Source organism: Sebastes umbrosus, unplaced genomic scaffold, assembly GCF_015220745.1.
Source record: "Sebastes umbrosus isolate fSebUmb1 unplaced genomic scaffold, fSebUmb1.pri scaffold_209_arrow_ctg1, whole genome shotgun sequence".
NCBI lineage: Eukaryota > Metazoa > Chordata > Actinopteri > Perciformes > Sebastidae > Sebastes > Sebastes umbrosus.
Window position 1 is genome coordinate 1 of NW_023618514.1, and position 22563 is coordinate 22563.

At 48.7% G+C, this 22563-nt stretch overlaps 2 protein-coding genes across 3 annotated transcripts; both read left to right on the plus strand.

Annotated features, from left to right (window-relative positions):
- The first annotated feature begins 437 nt into the window (after window positions 1–437).
- Window positions 438–11342, plus strand: LOC119484423 (DISP complex protein LRCH3-like). The gene is made up of 11 exons (XM_037763224.1): window positions 438–518; window positions 740–785; window positions 1075–1206; window positions 1363–1407; window positions 2242–2295; window positions 2406–2436; window positions 2537–2650; window positions 3434–3534; window positions 3781–3918; window positions 4203–4280; window positions 10756–11342. Exons 3-11 carry the CDS (start codon window positions 1111–1113, stop codon window positions 10900–10902), a joined length of 804 nt encoding a protein of 267 aa, XP_037619152.1. The 5' UTR covers window positions 438–518; window positions 740–785; window positions 1075–1110; the 3' UTR covers window positions 10903–11342.
- A 5211-nt stretch (window positions 11343–16553) lies between these two features.
- Window positions 16554–22477, plus strand: rpl35a (ribosomal protein L35a). 2 transcript variants are annotated; one of them, XM_037763227.1, is made up of 5 exons: window positions 16554–16652; window positions 20297–20333; window positions 20448–20600; window positions 21757–21901; window positions 22383–22477. In XM_037763227.1, exons 2-5 carry the CDS (start codon window positions 20323–20325, stop codon window positions 22404–22406), a joined length of 333 nt encoding a protein of 110 aa, XP_037619155.1. In that variant the 5' UTR covers window positions 16554–16652; window positions 20297–20322; the 3' UTR covers window positions 22407–22477. The 2 variants fall into 2 exon arrangements, with proteins under 2 accessions (XP_037619155.1, XP_037619154.1); XM_037763226.1 differs by lacking the exon at window positions 16554–16652 and adding an exon at window positions 19871–19964.
- The last annotated feature ends 86 nt before the right edge of the window (window positions 22478–22563 follow it).

A 22563-nucleotide genomic window follows, 5' to 3' on the forward strand; every position in this document is an offset into this window, starting at 1 on the left:
CCTCCAGATCAGTGAATGTAAATGGGTTCTATGGGTACCCACGAGTCTCCCCTTTACAGACATGCCCACTTTATGATCATCACATGCAGTTTGGGGCAAGTCATAGTCAAGTCAGCACACTGACACACTGACAGCTGTTGTTGCCTGTTGGGCTGCAGTTTGACATGTTATGATTGGAGCATATTGTTTTATGCTAAATGCAGTACCTGTGAGGGTTTCTGGATCAATATCTGTTATTGATTTGTGTTGTTCATTGATTTACAATAATAAATATATACATACATTTACATAAAGCAGCATATTAGTCCACTCCCATGTTGATAAGAGGATTAAATACTGGACTGATCTCCCTTTAAGGTTCATTTAGAACAGATACAAAATGTGGGATTAAATATTGAAATGGACTGACAGCCCTAGTTAGTTTATTTTGTAAAGCTCTGTTTGACTTCCTGTTTGTGTGTCCAGGGTTCTCCGGTCAAAACCAACTCAAGGACAGAAGACACGAGGAGACTACACAGGTACTCTAGTACTACTGAGTACTACTGACTGACAGACAACATGCTGACTGTACAACACCTCTGAGCTGTCTCACATCCTGTCTCTCTGTCTGTCTGTCTGTCTCTCTGCTGTCTCTCTGTCTGTCTGTCTGTCTGTCTGTCTGTCTGCTGTCTCTCTGTCTGTCTGTCTGTCTGTCTGTCTGCTGTCTCTCTGTCTGTCTGTCTGTCTCTCTGTTCTGTAGGAGTGTGGTTGATGGAGTCCCAGCGCCCTCTAGTGCTCAGAGCCAGGTAACACCCTTCTGCTGCCTGATACAAACATCACTTCATGATTTACACCATCAACAACAAATCACAGCTACTCCTGTCCATCTGTCTGTCTGTCCATCTGTCTGTCTCTCTGTCTCTCTGTCTGTCTGTCTGTCTGTCTGTCTGTCTGTCTGTCTCTCTCTCTGTCTCTCTCTCTGTCTGTCTCTCTGTCTCTCTCTCTGTCTGTCTCTCTGTCTCTCTGTCTGTCTCTCTCTCTGTCTGTCTCTCTGTCTCTCTGTCTCTCTGTCTGTCTGTCTGTCCCCCCCCTCAGAGAGGAGGTGTTGTTGGTTCCGGGGGGGTGGAGAAGATGAGGAGGGAGGCTCAGCTCGCTGCTCTGAGGTACGACGAGGAGAGACACAAGAACCGATCTCTGCAGAGAGACTCCGTCACCAGCTACACTAAGGTACCAGTCTAACCAGTCACACCCCAGTCTAACCAGTCACACCCCAGTCTAACCAGTCACACCCCAGTCTAACCAGTCACACCCCAGTCTAATCAGTCTAACCAGTCTAACCAGTTCACACTAACAGTTGTTGTTGTTGTTGTTGTTGTTTTTCAGCATAAAGCAGCTCAGAGTCCAACAAAGTCCAGTCCAGAAAGCGAGGTGAGTCTCTCTCTACACACCACTGTTAAGCTTTGTTTATACTGGAACGTGACACGGTGGTACAAAATGGCATGGCATGACACCATGGCATGACACCATGGCATGACACGGTGGCATGACACGGTGGCATGACACGGTGGCATGACACGGTGGCGTGACACCATGACACGGTGGCATGACACGGTGGCATGACACAGTGGCGTGACACCATGACACGGTGGCGTGACTCCATGACACGGTGGCGTGACACCATGACACGGTGGCATGACACGGTGGCATGACACGGTGGCATGACACGGTGGCATGACGCCATGACACGGTGGCATGACACGGTGGCATGACACGGTGGTGTGACAACGTGGCGTGACAACGTGGCGTGACAACGTGGCGTGACAACGTGGCGTGACAACGTGGCGTGACACCGTGGCGTGACACCGTGGCGTGACACCGCGGCGTGACGCCGTGGTCACCTCCTGGTGTTGGATCTTCATCTGTTTGTTCAACGTTCTGACAGTCCTGGATCAGGGTTAAATGTTCACTGCTTGTACCTCCTTAATAATAATAATAATAATAATAATAATAATAATAACCTTCATATTTATCCGTCACATCTGTTTTAATTCTGGTTAAAACTCCTTAAAACCCTTAAAGTGACAGAACGCTCTGAATACTCTCATCTTACTGGTTCAGGTGTGTTCTGGTAATTTAATCAGTGTTGTAGCTCCGCCTCCTCTAGATGTAGGCCACGCCCCTTCACTTCCACACCTGTTCACCCTCACCTCATGTCTCTGTGTGTGTGTGTGTGTGTGTGTGTGTGTGTGTGTGTGTGTTCAGAACGTCTACCCCTCCAGACGCTCCACCCACACAGATGACTCCGCCCTCTTCATGGTAAGAGTTTGGCCAAGCCCCCACAGGAACCCGTACCCTGATACTGCTCATACATCTCATGTTAGTGCATCTCTAAATACTGTCTCACTTCCTGTCCTGTGTTTCTGCAGGGAGAGGACAGAGCTGCTCTGTCTCCTACAGGTAAAACATCACCTCCATGACTCTGGAGTTCACATCCTGTCATGTTTTACTGACTGATTTTCATTGATCGATTGATTGATTGATGTGTTTTTTCTTCCAGCCAATCAGTCGCCTTCGTACCCCAGCTCAGGGGGCGTGGCCTCCTGTCGGACAGCCGGTCTGAGACCAGAGAGCTTCCTGTTTCGCCTCAGTCAGAAAGAAGAGAAGAGGAAAGGTGAGGCGTTCAGGTGTTCAGGTGTTGTTTACAACACTGCTGCCGCTGCTGCTGTAAACCATCTGATCACCACAGTGTAGCTGCTTTACAACACTGCTGCCGCTGCTGCTGTAAACCATCTGATCACCACAGTGTAGCTGCTTTACAACGCTGCTGCCGCTGTGCTGTAAACCATCTGATCACCACAGTGTAGCTGCTTTACAACGCTGCTGCCGCTGTGCTGTAAACCATCTGATCACCACAGTGTAGCTGCTTTACAACGCTGCTGCCGCTGTGCTGTAAACCATCTGATCACCACAGTGTAGCTGCTTTACAACGCTGCTGCCGCTGTGCTGTAAACCATCTGATCACCACAGTGTAGCTGCTTTACAACGCTGCTGCTGCTGTGCTGTAAACCATCTGATCACCAGTGTAGCTGCTTTACAACACTGCTGCTGCTGTGCTGTAAACCATTTGATCACCAGTGTAGCTGCTTTACAACACTGCTGCCGCTGTGCTGTAAACCATCTGATCACCACAGTGTAGCTGCTTTACAACGCTGCTGCTGCTGTGCTGTAAACCATCTGATCACCAGTGTAGCTGCTTTACAACGCTGCTGCCGCTGTGCTGTAAACCATCTGATCACCAGTGTAGCTGCTTTACAACACTGCTGCTAGTGTGCTGTAAACCAGCAGCATGAGGTGACTGTGTTTGCTGCTCTCTGACAGCTCTCAGTGTAACTCAGCAGCGTTATCTGAAGGTGAACCAGCCGTGGACAGTGTGTGACTTCTGTGTTTGGTCCAGGTGATGCTGCTGCTCCTCAGACCCGGGTGGAGGCTCCTGCTGCTCCTGCTGCTCCTCCTCTGGTGGGAGAAGATGCTGAGCTGGTGGAGCAGCTCAGGAAGGTTGGTACACCTGTTCTGGTGTGACTCCTGCTGACATCACACACAGTCCCTGAGTTTGATGGACTGGATGTTAACCTGTCTGTCTCTCTGTCTGTCTCTCTGTCTGTCTGTCTGTCTCTCTGTCTGTCTCTCTGTCTGTCTCTCTGTCTGTCTCTCTACCTGTCTCTCTGTCTGTCTCTCTGTCTGTCTCTCTACCTGTCGCTCTACCTGTCTCTTTGTTTGTCTCTCTGTCTGTCTCTCTGTCAGAATATCGAGGCTCGTCTGAAGGTGTCGTTGCCTAGCGACCTGGGAGCAGCTCTGACAGACGGGGTGGTGCTTTGTCACTTGGCCAATCACGTGAGACCTCGGTCCGTCCCCAGCATCCACGTCCCCTCCCCCGCTGTGGTGAGAACTTATCATTATTATTATTATTATCATTATTATTATTATTATTATTATCATTATTATTATTATTATCATCATTATTATTATTATCATTATTATTATTATTATCATTATTCTCATTATTATTATTATTATCATCATTATTATTATTATTATCATCATTATTATTATTATCATTATTATTGTTATTATTGTTATTGTTGTTATTAATATTATTATTATTATTATTAAGGAGATTGCTGTTGGTTATTATTATAACTCTGGTGCTGCGTTGTGTCCTGCAGCCTAAACTCACCATGGCCAAATGTCGACGAAACGTTGAGAACTTCCTGGAGGCGTGTCGCAGGATGGGTGTTCCTCAGGTAAGATTATACTGTAGCTTATACCCAGACTGGACCAGTGCCACCAGACTGGACCAGTAACACCAGACTGGACCAGTAGCACCAGACTGGACCAGTACCACCAGACTGGACCAGTACCACCAGTAGCACCAGACTGGACCAGTTCCACCAGTAGCACCAGACTGGACCAGTACCACCAGTAGCACCAGACTGGAACAGTAACACCAGTAGCACCAGACTGGACTAGTACCACCAGACTGGACCAGTAGCACCAGACTGGACCAGTACCACCAGACTGGACCAGTACCACCAGTAGCACTAGACTGGACCAGTAACACCAGTAGCACCAGACTGGACCAGTACCACCAGTATAGAACGGTGGAGGCTCCTACGCTAACGAGGAGAAACCTCGTGGTTGTCTGCGTCTACGTGGGCGTGGCCTCACTGAAGGACTTGCGTGACATCACTGCTTCTCCTCCACTAACAGCTGTTTTTCTTCTCTTTCATCTTCCCGTCTTTCATCACTCCTTTTTTCATCTCTTTGTCTCTGACCGTTTATCCTCCACCGTGTCCATCCCACCTCGACACCCTCAGGACAGTCTCTGTTCAGTGGGGGAGGTCCTGGATGGGGACGGGGGCGGGGTTTATGGAACGGTGGGCGTGTTGCTGTCCATGGCCCCGCCCCCGATCGACCCCTCCCCTCGGGTCCAGCTGGCGGGCTTCGCCCTCTTCTACCTGTCCATCATGTCGGTGCTGTGTGCCATCTACGTACACCTGGCACCGCACGCCTGAACCAGCCTGAGGACGACATGTCCAACAGAAACCACGTCTCAGTCTTATCACTGATGTCGTCTCCAGGAACGTCTCCGTACAGTGGGAACCGCTGATAGTCACCACGTCTGTCCGGGTCGGATCCATCACCGTCTAATTAACATGTTTATATTTATTACATGAAGACAAAGTAATGAAACTGACCGCTTCATTATTTACTGGCTCGCTTCTTCTGCTTCTTCCCTCTCACCGAGGGGGGGAAGGCGTCGCCGTTGTTGGCCGGCTGCACGATTATGGCCAAAATGATAATCACGATTATTCATCACGATAATTCATCATACATATTTTGATTTCACTTTCACATTAAAACAAACAGAGCGCAGCTTTCACTCCCATGCTGTGCTACATCCCTGTTGATGTACATTCATGGCTTCACAGGGTTGGAAAAAACTGATATTGAAGTATTTTTTTCTAATATAAATATATTTTGCAATATGAAAAAATACAGTAATATTTAGGGATGCACCGATGCCAGTATCAGGTCCGATACTGTGCTCATGTACTCGCATAACAGCTCTGATACAACGGCACCGATACCACTTTACAGCAGCGTGACGTTAACCTCTCGTCACCATCTTGCGGGTCCTATTGCACGCGCTCGCGCTCCACCTCCCCGAAGGTGCGGGTGAGACGGGCCGGTCCTCACTTTCATTGCGCCACGGTGTTTTGCTTGCACCTTCTGACTTGCGTGTGTGTTAGACTCCTTGGTCCGTGTTTCAAGACGGGTCGGGTGGGTTGCCGACATCGCCGCAGACCCCTGGCCCCTTTTACGTGGGCCGAGCCCCGCCCTGGGGGCACGACGTGGTCGGGGTGCACTGAGGACAGTCCGCCCCGGTGACACTCTGTCCACGGCCCCGGGAAGCACCTCCGCCCCGAGCCTTTCCAAGCCGACCTACAGCCGGTCGCGGCGCACCGCCTCGTATGCGGGACTCCCCAGCCTGCCGTGCGTCGCTCTCACCCTCCAGCTGTTAACGAGGGTCTTTAGGCACAGAGAAGTACTCGTATCGGTACTCGGTATCGGAGAGTACCGAAATGGAAGTACTTGTACCCGGTCTGAAAAAAAGTGGTATCGGTGCATCCGTAGTAATATTCACCCTACCCCTTTTATTAGCTACAATTTAAAGTGAAATCCTTCAATCTGGTGCACTTTGAGAGCAAAATTAGCACAAATAAGAGCTAGATAAACAATTTTATGCTCTTAATTTATTCCCATTGGTTGTATAGATAATATCTATACCCAAAGGTGAAGCCAAAACATCTGGATCGCTGGCTGCTGGCTGGTAGTTTAGGAAGATTTGATCTGCTGCAGCATTTTTCTAGGAGCACATTTCAAACATCAACATCTCAGGCGATCATGTTCAGAAGCCTAAAGCGTGATCGCGGTTAATATCGGATTAATTGTGCAGCCCTACCGCAGCGTGTCCAGCCGTAAAGCAGACGGTCCGCGAGGCGAAGCATCATGGGAGTAGAGTAAAAAACAAAACAAGAATTCAACTATCGTTAGTCTAACGTAGTTTTAAAATGTTTTTCCAGATGTTGTCGTGTAGTAAAAGACCCAAAGTGGACACTGTCAGCGGACTACTTGATCACTATCAGCGGTTCCCACTATGCACCAAAATAACTCCGTAATTAAATAAGCACAACATTTAAAGTAGTTAAACATTTTGTATTTTGCACAAAAACTTGAGCCATGAAGAAACACCTCGCTAACGTCTAGCTCGGCTCTGTATATCATCCATCTCACCAGGCCTGGGTTGTGGTTGCAGTAGGCGTAGTGAGATAAGCCAGATGTCCGTCATGGTAGCCACCTGCTCTTGTTGGAGGACCCTCAGGCGTTCCCAGGCCAGGTGGTCGATATATAAGGGCTGGGGTGTACCCCATCAGAACTAGATTGTACCACGTGGAACCGCATTGGAAATCAAGACTTGTTCTGAACGTCAACACTGGAAGGTGTCTCCCCCCACTGGCCCCTCCAGTCACGTTCCGGACTTCCAGAGGGAGGCGTCCAGGAGTCTTGGATCGTGGAGGCAGCAGACTAAGAAAAGCTGTGCCAATGCATGTCTCCCTAGCTGTGATCTCCAGCTCCTCCTGGAGGATCCCAAGTCCTTCCCAGGCCTGATGGGATATGTAACCCCTCCAGTGTATCCCTGGTCTACCCCCGGGGTCTCCTTCCAGTTGCACGTGCCTGGAATACCTCCAAGAAAAGTCACTTAAGTGACTAGTATCCCTGATCTCATTCATTGATCAGTGCTTGGAGCTCATGACCATTAGGTTAGGAGTGGAGCGTAGAGCTCTGCCTTCATCACAGCAGTCCAGTACAAGGCCTGTATCCATGGATGTATAAAGAGAACTGGATCCAGCGTTGGAGGCTGACTCGACTTCCAAGTGGAAGGGTACCCGGACCTTCCGGCGATCTTCCGCATCCGTTGGGCCCATAGAGCAGGCGCAGTAGCGTCCGCTCGGTCACATGGCTTGGTCACGGGGTCACAACGTCACGCTGTCGTCACAGTGATCATTTACAAATCAAACCAATCAAGCCTTTAAAGTCCTTAAAATCCCTGCTGTCTAAACTCCAGAGGTGTGGACTCCAACCACTTGGACTCGGGCCCTGAGTCTGATGACATAAGACCTGACAAAAGATTTGCAACTCAACTTTGACTTAAACACCAATGACTCATGACCTCACTTGGACCTTAGCCTTTTAACTTGGGATGACTTGATATCCCCAAATCTTCTTTACCGTCTTCAGTTTCCTGACAACAGATACTTTGATTGAATCAATCCGACAGCAGCCAATCAGGTTTCAGAGCAGAGGTAAAGGTGTGTATGTTAGTGAAGACCAGCAGTCAGACCAATGAAAAGTTTAAGACTTGTTGGTCTTGACTTGAGACTTCTTGATCTAGACTTAGGATTTGGTCTTTAGTTGGTGTTGACTTGGGAGTTGGACTTGGTCTCTATTTGGAACTTGTTGGCCTTGACTTCGGGGTTGGACTTGGTCTCTATTTGGTACTGGCTGGCCTTGACCTGAGACTTGTTAGTCTTGCCTTGGCCTTGACTTGGGACTTGTTAGTCTTGACTTGAGACTTGGACTTGGCTTGGTCTTTATTTGGTACTTGTTGGGCTTGACTTAGGGCTTGTCGATCTTGACGTAGAAGTATATCTTGACTTGGTGTTGACTTGGAACTTGTTGGTCTCGACTTTGGAGTTAATTTTTACTTGGTCTTTATTTTGGGCTTGTTAGTCTTGACTTGGTCTTGACTTGGGACTTGTTAGTCTTGACTTCAGACTTGGACTTGGCTTGGTCTTTATTTGGTACTTGTTGGCCTTGACTTAGGGCTTGTCAATCTTGACGTAGAAGTATATCTTTACTTGGTGTTGACTTGGGACTTGTTGGTCTTGACCTGGGACTTGTTGGTTTTTACTTGGCCTTTATTTGGGGCTTGTTGGCCTTGAGTCAGCACTTCATAGCCAAGAACAAGCCAGAACAATGACTTTGTCCACCTCTGCTAAACTTGCCATATGTCTGTTATCTCCCTGAGGATCAGAGATTCTTTGAAGCCACGGAGGATCGCGTGATCCTCTGAGGGATCACGCGATCCCTCGGAGGATCAGGTGATCCCTCAGGTGAAACTTGACAATCCCCCAAAGTTGGAGGTTTACCCTGAAACTTGTTTCCTGCCTGTTGAAGCTCCACCCCGTGTGCCTTATGTTTGGCTGCCTGTCTGAGTGTGTTTTTTGACAGTTTTTACTATTTGTAAAGTGGTCCAGAGTCAATCCTCCCACCCCAACACAGCCTCTGGAGACCTCCCCCCCCCCATGCCAGAAACCTGCCGTACTGTATGTACACATGTTCTGGGAAACGAGCTTTGTGCACGAAAAATCTGTTTTTTCTCGTGGTCTTCCTCTCTGTGATACCAACAGTGTTTGAGACACTCAGCTGACGTGTCATGAATAAAGATAACTTCAACATGGAGCGACTGTCCCTTTATTTGGGGAAGAACTCCTGAAACTGTAGGAACCCTTCAGTGTTGGCAGGTCAGGGACTCTCATGGTCCTTTAAATCCCCTGCAGGAACTTGCTTTGGAGCTCCTGGAACTAAATCTGGGTTCTGCTCAAGAGGTGAAACTAAATCCAGATTCAGGTACTACAACAAACAGAAGAACCGTAAGCAGCACTTTACTGCTATGTCTGTGTGGAGCAGGACAACCTGTTCTTTAAGAACTGAAGAACCGTGTAGAACTCTTGTTGGCTCCATCGGTGTTTGTGGAGAGGTGATCGTTCAGAGACAGCAGGTCCAACAAGAAGAGTTCTGAAATGCAACTCTGACAAACAGAGAAGGAACATTTTTTAAAGATTGAACAAGATGCTACAAAAACAAATGAGTATGATGCTAACTACAAAGAAAAACTATGAAATGGTTTCTGCTGATTGCATTCATGCTTCATAAATCATAAAATGGTGTTCATTAGTGGAGATTATCCTCCTGAACAAAATGTGTGTTTACCACAGAGATTATTTACTGTAATAATCCAAAACCCAATGGAACAATCCCATTGGCTGTTAGGAGATGATCACTTCCTGTTAGTGGAGGGAACCAGGGAGATGATCACTTCCTGAACTGGGTTACTGCTGATGGCGCTGTGTGCTTTATTGGAGATAAAGAGTAAGGATGATGAAGGTGAAGAGTGAGGATGATGATGGTGAAGAGTGAGGATGATGATGGTGAAGAGTGAGGATGATGATGGTGAAGAGTGAGGATGATGATGGTGAAGAGTGAGGATGATGAAGGTGAAGAGTGAGGATGATGATGGTGAAGAGTGAGGATGATGATGGTGAAGAGTGAGGATGATGAAGAGTGAGGATGATGAAGGTGAAGAGTGAGGATGATGAAGGTGAAGAGTGAGGATGATGATGGTGAAGAGTGAGGATGATGATGGTGAAGAGTGAGGATGATGATGGTGAAGAGTGAGGATGATGATGGTGAAGAGTGAGGATGATGAAGAGTGAGGATGATGAAGGTGAAGAGTGAGGATGATGATGGTGAAGAGTGAGGATGATGATGGTGAAGAGTGAGGATGATGATGGTGAAGAGTGAGGATGATGATGGTGAAGAGTGAGGATGATGATGGTGAAGAGTGAGGATGATGATGGTGAAGAGTGAGGATGATGATGGTGAAGAGTGAGGATGATGATGGTGAAGATGTGTTGAGTGTCTGAGTGTTTTTTAACAGTGAGTGTCTCTAAAGGAGGATTGACCTTCTGAACATGAATAAAGTGAACTAAAGCTCCTCCTCTCACTCTGTGTCTCTAACTCTCCACTGGAAAAGATGCTCAATGTTTATATATATATATAAATATATTTATATTTATATATATATATATATATACATATATATATATATATATTAGGGCTGTCAACGTTAACGTGATAACAACGTGTATACGTCACTCCTTCCTGTCTCTCTTTCTTTCCTCCATCAGCTCATGTTCTCATGTTGAGTTGCTGCCCCTGGTTGTTTTTTTATCCCTTGTGTTGCCATGGTTACTGTTGTTTTACTCATTAATTTAATTTACCATCCGTTGACCCGCCTTTCCGTTGTGTTTTCTTTTGTCCCCCCCCCCGGCTGTGTGTGTGTGTCTTCCTCTGTGGTGTCTGTCTCTGTAGAGTCAGTTGTGTCTTCCTCTTCACATCTTGGAGGAGCGAGGGCTCCCCCAGGTGGCCCGGACCGTCAGCGCCCTGCTGGACCTGGCCCCGCCCAGACACCCCGTCACCACGACAACGCCGACGCCCGGACCCTCCGCCAGCATGTAGACGCTGCCGCCGCCGCCGCCGCCACCACCACCGCACGCGCTCAGTCGACCTCCTGTAACGCTCCTGGTAGTTAGTGGTGACGTGTTCAGGTGGAGAGGTAAACAGTGATCCAGAACAGCAGCAGGTCTGGGTCTTAAAGAGTGATCCAGAACAGCAGCAGGTCTGGGTCTTAAAGAGTGATCCAGAACAGCAGCAGGTCTGGGTCTTAAAGAGTGATCCAGAACAGCAGCAGGTCTGGGTCTTAAAGAGTGATCCAGAACAGCAGCAGGTCTGGGTCTTCAAGAGTGATCCAGAACAGCAGCAGGTCTGGGTCTTCAAGAGTGATCCAGAACAGCAGCAGGTCTGGGTCTTAAAGAGTGATCCAGAACAGCAGCAGGTCTGGGTCTTCAAGAGTGATCCAGAACAGCAGCAGGTCTGGTTCTGACGGAGAGACCGGCACAGCTGAACCCTCAAAGACAACATGTCCCACAGCTCGTAGCTCAGAGTGATCAGCCGTTACCTGTTAACGGGTCTTCAGCGTTAACCCTGGGACCGGTTCCACTAACTAGAGAATGAGACCACAGAGACACCAGAAGGACTCTGAGAGATCAGAGCTCCACCGGGTCGTCTCCATGAGTCATTCATAATGCTGATCCAGATCAGCTCCTACACCCCCCCACCAACTTACAGGAAGATCTGGAGAGATGTTCTGAGACCATTTATTCCTTCCTCATACCGATACCGAGCACCGATCCAATAACAGCATGATACAAATATAGTTATTATTATTAATAAACAGCTGTGACGAGTCAGTTCTTCTTCTCTGCTGTAAAACAGTAGTAGCCATGATACCTCCAGGGTGACAGCACAGTGAAGGCTGCTGTTCTGGAGCAGAGAAGAAGAACTCAGTTAAACAGGTGAATAAATGATGGGATCTGATTGGTCCATAGACCAGCGTACTCACCCATACCTGAGTTCAATCGTCCTGCTGACGGACGAGCTGCTCGGTGGACGTAGAGACGAGAGCGACCGTAGAGTGAAATGAATAAAGAGCTAAATATGAGCAGGTTATATTCATTCAGTCATTCAGAGAACAGGAACGTTACAATCCCCAACAGCATCTCATCATGTTACCGTCTATAAACAGTCCTGTGATTCCATCTGGACGTTAGGCTGATGTCATTATCAGCCTGATGGTTGATGATGTCATTATCAGCCTGATGGATGATGATGTCATTATCAGCCTGATGGTTGATGATGTCATTATCAGCCTGATGGATGGAGGAGGTTTGAGAGCTGACACAGCTAACTGCTAACGTTGCGGGTCGTCTTCTGTTACGGACCGTCGTGGAGGTCGAGGCCTTCTTGATCTCTGATCTGATTTATTTATGGATCTAATAAACACGCTGAAGCTAACGGAGCTAACGGAGCTAACGGATAACATTAATAACATTCAGACACTAAATGTGTAAATTCAACTTTAAAAACAAACCAAACATGTCAAATAGTCTTTAAAACCTGTGACTACAAGAAAGAGTGACGTGGTTTACGTGACCCGGTTGGTCTGGAGTGGAAGCTAATGTAGCTAAATGCTAATGTAGCTACATGCTAATGTAGCTAAATGCTAATGTAGCTAAATGCTAATGTTACTTTACATGGAAAAAGATGAAGCTAACAGTAGTTAGCATAAATGTACAGCAGGTTGTTCATTCAGATGACACTAATGGAGCTCGCTGCTAACGGTAGCAGTATTCATGTTACGCTAACAACGCTAACACTAGCTAACATTGTGAACCGTGTTGGTTTGTAGATTAACATTCATTATTAGCTGATATTAAACCACTTGGTTTGAGATTCAAGCTAATATTGGTCCATAAATGTACAGAAGACACTGCTAATACGAGCTAACATGAAGCTAGCATGAAGCTAACATGAAGCTAACATGAAGCTAACATGAAGCTAACATGAAGCTAGCATGAAGCTAACATGAAGCTAGCTGTGAAGCTAGCATGAAGCTAACATGAAGCTAGCATGAAGCTAACATGAAGCTAACATGAAGCTAGCATGAAGCTAACATGAAGCTAGCTGTGAAGCTAGCATGAAGCTAACATGAAGCTAGCTGTGAAGCTAACATGAAGCTAATACGAGCTAACATGAAGCTAACATGAAGCTAACATGAAGCTAGCTGTGAAGCTAACATGAAGCTAATACGAGCTAACATGAAGCTAGCATGAAGCTAACATGAAGCTAACATGAAGCTAGCTGTGAAGCTTCCGGTGAAACGGCTAGCTTCAAATACGAGCTAACATTCAATGAGTCGGTTTGGAGCTGAAGCTAATGTAGCTAACATGTTGTTTTGAGATGATAACATCATTAGCATGTCATGTTATTAATATAAGAACATTATGAAGCTAGTTGGTTTGTATGGGAGCTAACTGGGCTAGTTGGTTTGTATGGGAGCTAACTGGGCTAGTTGGTTTGTATGGGAGCTAACTGGGCTAGTTGGTTTGTATGGGAGCTAACTGGGCTAGTTGGTTTGTATGGGAGCTAACTGGGCTAGTTGGTTTGTATGGGAGCTAACTGGGCTAGTTGGTTTGTATGGGAGCTAACTGGGCTAGTTGGTTTGTATGGGAGCTAACTGGGCTAGTTGGTTTGTATGGGAGCTAACTGGGCTAGTTGGTTTGTATGGGAGCTAACTGGGCTAGTTGGTTTGTATGGGAGCTAACTGGGCTAGTTGGTTTTAAAGTTTACATCTTTCAAATATAATTAGCTAACAGTTAGCTAAAAGCATGCTAGCTTTAGCATCACAGCTAGCTGCGCTAATGTAGCTTCATGCTAACATCAGCTTGTGTGGATAATGTTGGTTTAGAGATGACGTCCTCATGACGGCGATACGCAGGTGTACATGTGTACAGGTGTACAGGTGTACATGCTAATGCTAGCTAACCTGGAGGTGGCGCTAACACTAGCTAACAGTGCTAACTGTAGGTAGCATGTTGTGAGATCAGTTGAGTCTTCGGCTCCGTTCTCTCCGTCACATCCAAACTATTTCAAACCTGACTGAGTTCTGATTGGACGTCAGTTTGAGTGACATCAGCGGTCATGTGACTCTGACTCGGAGGCTCTTTGTTGACGTCAGACGGACGTCTCGTCTCCGTTCACAGGATCTCTTTGTCTCTGTGACGGCTCAGGTGACCTGGCCGATCCAATCAGGTGGTCATCACCTTCATCTAGCAACATCAATCAGGTTCATTGATCACGTGCTGCGGCTCAGAGTCCATCATTATCTGACCTTTAATCACCTGACCTGAGGGGTCATAATTCATTCATTCATTAAAAACAGTTTCACAAAGTTGAGTAATTTTCTTTCTTTTTTTTAACTTTATAATAAAACTTTATTTATACGGCACGATAACGTTCCGATGAAATCAGAGACACTAATAACATTATCTAATGTCTTTATTGATCAGGACAACAGGCCTGAGTCACACGTCTGTAAACGTTCAACACGTCAACACGTCAACGTTATTTATTAACGCTCATAAATAAAGAAGAGTAGTAGAATAAATAGACCTCAGACGACGAGCTGCTGATGTTTCTGTTGCATTCTGGGACATTTTTTATATGAATCCTCTGACGCTAAACCAGTCACGGTCTTTATTGAATATATGTGTACAAATATACTCTGTAAATATATACATATATATATATATATATTATATATATATGTCACATAGAGCATCATGGACGGACGCAGTCCAGGGTCAAAGGTCAAAGGTCAAAGGACGAGAGACTTTGTTTTTTGTTCACGAGGTCATCTCCACGTGGTTAAAGGAGCAGCGAACTCTAAAGGCGGTCGTGGCGTCGCCGTGTTCCTGCGGTGGAGTCACCGTACGTCACCGTTCCAGACTGAGAGTCGACCCTCTGCTCCGGATCCGGTCCCGGTCCTGGTTCTGTACGTAGAGTTCAGGTTGTTCTGGATGTGATGATGTCACAGTTTGACCTCCACAGAGACGATGACCAGCATGTTCTATCTCTCATGCTGCATTCAGGGGACATGATGTTCAGTTTGTTCCTATTTCCCCTGAACGCAGCATCACACCTTCAGCTGAGCGGCTGGGACCAGAGGGACCCTGAACGCAGCTTCACCTGGCACCTTTAATCTGGTCCTGTGAGGCCGAACTCAGGGCCCAGCAGACCCTCACCCCCCACTGTGATTGATTGACAGTTGTGCTGTCCAATCCCGTGTCTCTGTGTCTCCGTGTCTCCGTGTCCTGAGCAGACGGGCGTCCTCGTGCGCTGACTGACCAGGTGGTGTCATGTTTGTACAGATGTTTAATGTTTTTTGTTCTTCGTGTGTTTCTCCTGCGCCGGTGACGGGGTCATGTGACGGGGTCATGTGACGGGGTCATGTGACGTGGCGGCAGTGACGGGGTCATGTGACATGACGGCGGGTCATGTGACGGGGTCATGTGACGTGGTGACGGGGTTATGTGGCGGCGGTGACGGGGTCATGTGACGGCGGGCTCATGTGGTTTTAAAGGACATTCCACCGTTGTCTCATGGAGGACAAACAGACTGTCAGTTTTACATTTGTTTCCTGTTTTCTTGTTTCTGTATAAAAGATTTGAACACATCTGTATGAAGAGTTGAGTTTAAATGCTTTAAATAAATATTTTAATTTGACTCGCTCCATCACCTCATCCACGTCTCTCTTTACTTCTATATATATATATATATATATGTATATCAATATAGATTAATAAACAGTTTCATGTTGTTTCTCTTGTGCAGTCTGACCGGTAGACTTCTATTACTTTCCTTTGTATTTAGTTCCACATGGAGCTCTAAGGGAACAATAGAAGTTCTATAATGAAGCTTTTATACGCTGTCATGATGTTATATGTTGTTTCATTATGATATATTTATTATAATTATCTGTTATCACTCCCAGGATTAATTCATACATACATTCTATTTGTATCCAATTCAAGATTAAAATGATTCAAAAAATGTAATTAAATAGAATATATCTAGAATAATAAAACATATTAATCAACACAAGTTAATGATTAGATGTTTTAAAGGGACTGTTTGTAACTTTTTAAGCGTATAAATGTACCGGGTGGGACACGAGCTGGCGTGTGACCGGAGTCTCTGCTCCTCTGCCTGCCTTCACTCACACACCACGCTCCTTCTCTCTCTCTCTCTCCACCTCTCACGTGCATGCTGCTCACTCCACACTGCAGAAGAGTTAGTTTAGCTCTGAGAATATCTAGTGAATGTTCAGGGGACGTTTGTGCAGAAATAACTGCTGCAGCTCCTCCAGACCAACAGAGGTTTCCCGTGTCTTGTGAAGTGATGCTCCTTCATGTCTATGTAGAGCGAGCACGAGCGCCAGCAACAGGACGCTGACTTCAGTTGACTTAACGGACACAGGTGAAGCTGTTAACAACACATTATGATTCTGACTAACAGGCCCTTTAAGGGGTTATTAAATAATAATAATAATAAGATTTATTTGTGTAGCAGCTGTTTTAACACAAAGTGCTTTAAAATAAAAAACTGTAAAATTGGCTAAAATAATAAAGTATAAAGTAAAGGCGGGATACTTAAAAACATAGTAGGAATGATTAAAACATGAAATAAAGTAAGATATTAATTTCTCCTCTTTCTGTTCAGGCAGCTCCGCGGACACCTCTGTGGACCATAATTACCCAGCATCCCTTTCGCGCATCCTTTCCCTCCATCTTGCTGTTCGGAGAGAGACGGTGAGTGTCTGCATGTCCGACTACAACCTGAAATAACTCCTCTAATACAGCCTCTGCCCGCGCAATACCCGCCGCCACGCACCGGGCACACTGCGCCCCGGGCACCGGCGCGGCGGGGCGCTGCTGCGGGCCGCGATGGCGGAGATTTAGACTGGATAGCAGAGCTAACAGCTACCGGAGCTAACAGCGGCTGGTGGAGCGGAGCCTGGCCGGGCAGAGAGGCTGCTGGCCGGGGAGACTCAGAGACACCTCCCGGTCTGCTGGCGGTGGAGCCGGTATAAACTATAGTTTCTCTCCCGGTCCTGTCAGCGTGTTACCGGGATGTTACCGGGATGTTACCGGGATGTTACCGGGATGTTACAGTCAGCGTGTTACCGGGATGTTACCGGGATGTTAGTCAGCGTGTTACCGGGAGGTTACCGGGATGTTAGTCAGCGTGTTACCGGGAGGTTACCGGGATGTTACAGTCAGCGTGTTACCGGGAGGTTACCGGGATGTTAGTCAGCGTGTTACCGGGAGGTTACCGGGATGTTACAGTCAGCGTGTTACCGGGAGGTTACCGGGATGTTAGTCAGCGTGTTACCGGGAGGTTACCGGGATGTTAGTCAGCGTGTTACCGGGAGGTTACCGGGATGTTACAGTCAGCGTGTTACCGGGAGGTTACCGGGATGTTAGTCAGCGTGTTACCGGGAGGTTACCGGGATGTTACAGTCAGCGTGTTACCGGGAGGTTACCGGGATGTTAGTCAGCGTGTTACCGGGAGGTTACCGGGATGTTAGTCAGCGTGTTACCGGGAGGTTACCGGGATGTTACAGTCAGCGTGTTACCGGGAGGTTACCGGGATGTTAGTCAGCGTGTTACCGGGAGGTTACCGGGATGTTAGTCAGCGTGTTACCGGGAGGTTACCGGGATGTTAGTCAGCGTGTTACCGGGAGGTTACCGGGATGTTAGTCAGCGTGTTACCGGGAGGTTACCGGGAGTTAGTCAGCCGTGTTACCAGGGAGGTTACCGGGATGGTTAGTCAGCGTGTTACCGGAGGTTACCGGGATGTTACAGTCAGCGTTTACCGGGAGGTTACCGGGGATGTTAGTCAGCGTGTTACCGGGAAGGTTACCGGGATGTTAGTCAGCGTGTTACCGGAGGTTACCGGGATGTTTAGTCAGCGTGTCTACCGGGGATGTTAGTCAGCGTGTTACCGGGAGGTTACCGGGATGTTACAGTCAGCGTGTTACCGGGGAGGTTACCGGGATGTTAGTCAGCGTGTTACCGGGATGTTAGTCAGCGTGTTACCGGGAGGTTACCGGGATGTTACAGTCAGCGTGTTACCGGGAGGTTACCGGGATGTTAGTCAGCGTGTTACCGGGAGGTTACCGGGATGTTAGTCAGCGTGTTACCGGGAGGTTACCGGGATGTTAGTCAGCGTGTTACCGGGAGGTTACCGGGATGTTAGTCAGCGTGTTACCGGGAGGTTACCGGGATGTTACAGTCAGCGTGTTACCGGGAGGTTACCGGGATGTTAGTCAGCGTGTTACCGGGAGGTTACCGGGATGTTACAGTCAGCGTGTTACCGGGAGGTTACCGGGATGTTAGTCAGCGTGTTACCGGGAGGTTACCGGGATGTTACAGTCAGCGTGTTACCGGGAGGTTACCAGGATGTTAGTCAGCGTGTTACCGGGAGGTTACCGGGATGTTAGTCAGCGTGTTACCGGGAGGTTACCGGGATGTTAGTCAGCGTGTTACCGGGAGGTTACCGGGATGTTAGTCAGCGTGTTACCGGGAGGTTACCGGGATGTTAGTCAGCGTGTTACCGGGAGGTTACCGGGATGTTAGTCAGCGTGTTACCGGGAGGTTACCGGGATGTTAGTCAGCGTGTTACCGGGAGGTTACCGGGATGTTACAGTCAGCGTGTTACCGGGAGGTTACCGGGATGTTAGTCAGCGTGTTACCGGGAGGTTACCGGGATGTTAGTCAGCGTGTTACCGGGAGGTTACCGGGATGTTACAGTCAGCGTGTTACCGGGAGGTTACCGGGATGTTAGTCAGCGTGTTACCGGGAGGTTACCGGGATGTTACAGTCAGCGTGTTACCGGGAGGTTACCGGGATGTTAGTCAGCGTGTTACCGGGAGGTTACCGGGATGTTAGTCAGCGTGTTACCGGGAGGTTACCGGGATGTTACAGTCAGCGTGTTACCGGGAGGTTACCGGGATGTTAGTCAGCGTGTTACCGGGAGGTTACCGGGATGTTAGTCAGCGTGTTACCGGGAGGTTACCGGGATGTTACAGTCAGCGTGTTACCGGGAGGTTACCGGGATGTTAGTCAGCGTGTTACCGGGAGGTTACCGGGATGTTAGTCAGCGTGTTACCGGGAGGTTACCGGGATGTTAGTCAGCGTGTTACCGGGAGGTTACCGGGATGTTACAGTCAGCGTGTTACCGGGAGGTTACCGGGATGTTAGTCAGCGTGTTACCGGGAGGTTACCGGGATGTTACAGTCAGCGTGTTACCGGGAGGTTACCAGGATGTTAGTCAGCGTGTTACCGGGAGGTTACCGGGATGTTAGTCAGCGTGTTACCGGGAGGTTACCGGGATGTTACAGTCAGCGTGTTACCGGGAGGTTACCGGGATGTTAGTCAGCGTGTTACCGGGAGGTTACCGGGATGTTAGTCAGCGTGTTACCGGGAGGTTACCGGGATGTTAGTCAGCGTGTTACCGGGAGGTTACCGGGATGTTAGTCAGCGTGTTACCGGGAGGTTACCGGGATGTTAGTCAGCGTGTTACCGGGAGGTTACCGGGATGTTAGTCAGCGTGTTGGCATCAGAGAGTCGTGTTTATGTCTCAGACGGATGTCCATCAGGTGTTACACTCTAACCGGTCCGCTGGTAGCTCCAGAGTTGAGAGCAGCTGTTGGAACAGAACAGAAAGCCTTCATGTCGTGGTGTTCAATAGGAGATTCAGTCCACGTCTGGTCAGAGCTTTAAAACTAACCTGGAGACTAAACGAGGCAGATAAACGGAGAACAGGTCAAACAGTTATACAGCAAATAAAACAGTAGATGGAGTAAATGAATAGAAACAAGTGTTACAGTAGAAGTATGAAGCAGATGGGATGTAAATAAGTAACGTGTGAACAGGTAGTTGAACTCGTGTATTTTGTATCAAAGGATATATTGCACAGACGGATGTATTTCACATTTAGTGTATTCATACTGCAGATGTATTGTCTGTTCCGTGTCCGTATGACCCAGAGAGACAAACGGAGTCTGGAGGTGCTTTCATTGAGCTGTATCTGTAGCCAGACGGCAGCAGGTCACACAGGTGATGAGCTGGGTGGGACGAGGCCCTGAGGACCGGCTGGACCGGCTGAGGCAGCGGCCCGTGTCCCCCTAAAGATCTGTGGCTGCAACATGTTACCTGCTAGCTTCCTGTTAGCTTCCTGTTAGCTCCACACAGCTGCTCATATCTGATCTCAGTGCTGTGAAGGTGAGACAGGTGGTGGACTGTAGTCGGTCTGATCACTCAGCTACACCTGGGACTCTACATCCTGGTATTTAGGGTTTTGATGGGTTGTGAGCAGACAGTAGAACAGACCAGCTGCTGGGGACAACAGAAGTGAACTCTGCTGATCATGTGACTGTTTGTGTGTGCAGGTGGACTCACCTGGAGAAGACTGACGATGCCTGGAAGGTAAGCAGCAGCACCTGTCGGCTGGTCTCACCTGAGTCCAGCTGCTGTCTCCACTACTAACTCTCTCTGTGTTTGATTGGTCAGACTGATCTGTGTCTGTGTTTGATTGGTCAGACTATGGAGTAAGGCCATCTTCACCGGCTATAAGCGCGGTCTGAGGAACCAGCGTGAAAACACGGCGCTGCTGAAGCTCGAGGGATGTTACACCAGAGACGAGGTGGACTTCTACCTCGGGAAACGCTGCGCCTACGTCTACAAGGCCAAGAAGTAAGAGACACTCACCTGTTGGACAGACGGGAGACGCTCTCCCGTTGGACAGACGGGAGACGCTCGACCAGTTAGACGGACAGGATACGCTCGTCTGTTAGGGGGACGCACGACCGGTTAGACGGACAGGAGACGCTCGTCCGTTAGGGGGACAGGAGACGCACGACCGGTTAGACGGACAGGAGACGCTCGTCCGTTAGGGGGACAGGAGACGCACGCCCGGTTAGACAGACGGTAGACGCTCGACCGGTTAGGGGGACAGGAGACGCACGCCCGGTTAGACAGATGGTAGACGCTCGACCGGTTAGGGGGACAGGAGATGCACGCCGGTTAAGCAGACGGAAGACGCACGCCCGGTTAGGCAGACGGGAGTGGCTCGCCCGTTAGACGCTCGCCCGTTAGGCAGACGGGGGACGCTCGCCCGGTTAGATGGACGGGAGACGCTCGCCCGGTTAGACGGACGGGAGACGCTCGACCGGTTAGACGGACGGGGGACGCTCGCCCGGTTAGACGGACGGGAGACGCTCGACCGGTTAGACGGACGGGAGACGCTCGACCGGTTAGACGGACGGGGGACGCTCGCCCGGTTAGACGGACGGGAGACGCTCGCCCGTTAGGCAGACGGGGGACGCTCGCCCGGTTAGTCGGACGGGAGACGCTCGTCCGGTTAGACGGACGGGAGACGCTCGACCGGTTAGACGGACGGGAGACGCTCGCCCGTTAGGCAGACGGGGGACGCTCGCCCGGTTAGACGGACGGGAGACGCTCGTCCATTAGACGGACGGGAGACGCTCGTCCATTAGACGGACGGGAGACGCTCGTCCATTAGACGGACGGGAGACGCTCGCCCGGTTAGACGGACGGGAGACGCTCGTCCGGTTAGACGGACGGGAGACGCACGTCCGGTTAGACGGACGGGAGACGCTCGCCCGTTAGGCAGACGGGGGACGCTCGCCCGTTAGGCAGACGGGGGACGCTCGCCCGGTTAGACGGACGGGAGACGCTCATCCATTAGACGGACGGGAGACGCTCGTCCATTAGACGGACGGGAGACACTCGCCCGGTTAGACGGACGGGAGACGCTCGTCCATTAGACGGACGGGAGACTGAAACCGGTGTGTGTGGGGGTTAACTGGACCCTGTGTTGTGTCTGCAGGAACACGGTGACGCCGGGCGGTAAACCCAATAAGACCCGTGTGATCTGGGGGAAGGTGACCCGGGCCCACGGGAGCAGCGGCATGGTCCGAGCCAAGTTCAGCAGCAACCTGCCAGCTAAAGCCATGGGACACAGAGTCAGAGTGGTGAGTTCAAGGACCTCCGCTGTGTTCAGGGACACTCGGACATCTGAGAGTCACAACAAAGTCACTTGTTGGTTTGTTGCCTGTTGAATTCTTAGATTTCTGAGTGTCTTTAAACGCATCAGCAGGTGTTTCCTGTACCTGAACAAGTTCACAATACATCGCTCAGACTGATTGATTTTAATGTTTCACATGAAAAGAGAAGTACTACAAATATCAATATGTTAATTCCACTAGTCCTATTGATTACGGTATAGTATGGGTATAATGTATAATCAAAAATACAATTATATTCAAATATATATATTCGGTTGGGACTTTCTTATTGAGTCTGTAAAGAGTCTGTAGCTCCACTGAGAGCTCAGGGTTAGTGTGGAGTACTAGTAAAGAGCTGGAAACTGTGAGTGTGTTAACCCGTCTCCTCTGTGTTGTCTTTTATTGTGACGGTCTGTGACTTCCTGTCTGACTTCCTGTCTGTTTCCAGATGCTGTATCCTTCTCGAGTGTGAAGAGGAAACATCTGCAGCCGTCGATGTTCTCGTTTGTACAGAAACAATAAAACTGATATCAGGTCCAAAGATCCGTCTCCGTCTCCTCATTCTAATCAATGATTCATCAATACATCAGCTCAATGATCAGTGATCGATCGGTGATCAGTCTATTCAC

Excerpts from the sequence above, each read along its gene's own strand:
- LOC119484423 (XM_037763224.1), top strand. The coding sequence starts at position 1,111 with ATGAGGAGGGAGGCTCAGCTCGCTGCTCTGAGGTACGACGAGGAGAGA. Across the intron at positions 2,296-2,405 it reads ATGACTCCGCCCTCTTCATG|GGAGAGGACAGAGCTGCTCT; the intron begins GTAAGAGTTTGG and ends GTGTTTCTGCAG. Across the intron at positions 4,281-10,755 it reads GCAGGATGGGTGTTCCTCAG|AGTCAGTTGTGTCTTCCTCT; the intron begins GTAAGATTATAC and ends CTGTCTCTGTAG.
- rpl35a (XM_037763226.1), top strand. The coding sequence starts at position 19,886 with ATGACCCAGAGAGACAAACGGAGTCTGGAGGTGCTTTCATTGAGCTGT. Across the intron at positions 20,334-20,447 it reads AGACTGACGATGCCTGGAAG|ACTATGGAGTAAGGCCATCT; the intron begins GTAAGCAGCAGC and ends TTGATTGGTCAG. Across the intron at positions 20,601-21,756 it reads TACGTCTACAAGGCCAAGAA|GAACACGGTGACGCCGGGCG; the intron begins GTAAGAGACACT and ends TTGTGTCTGCAG.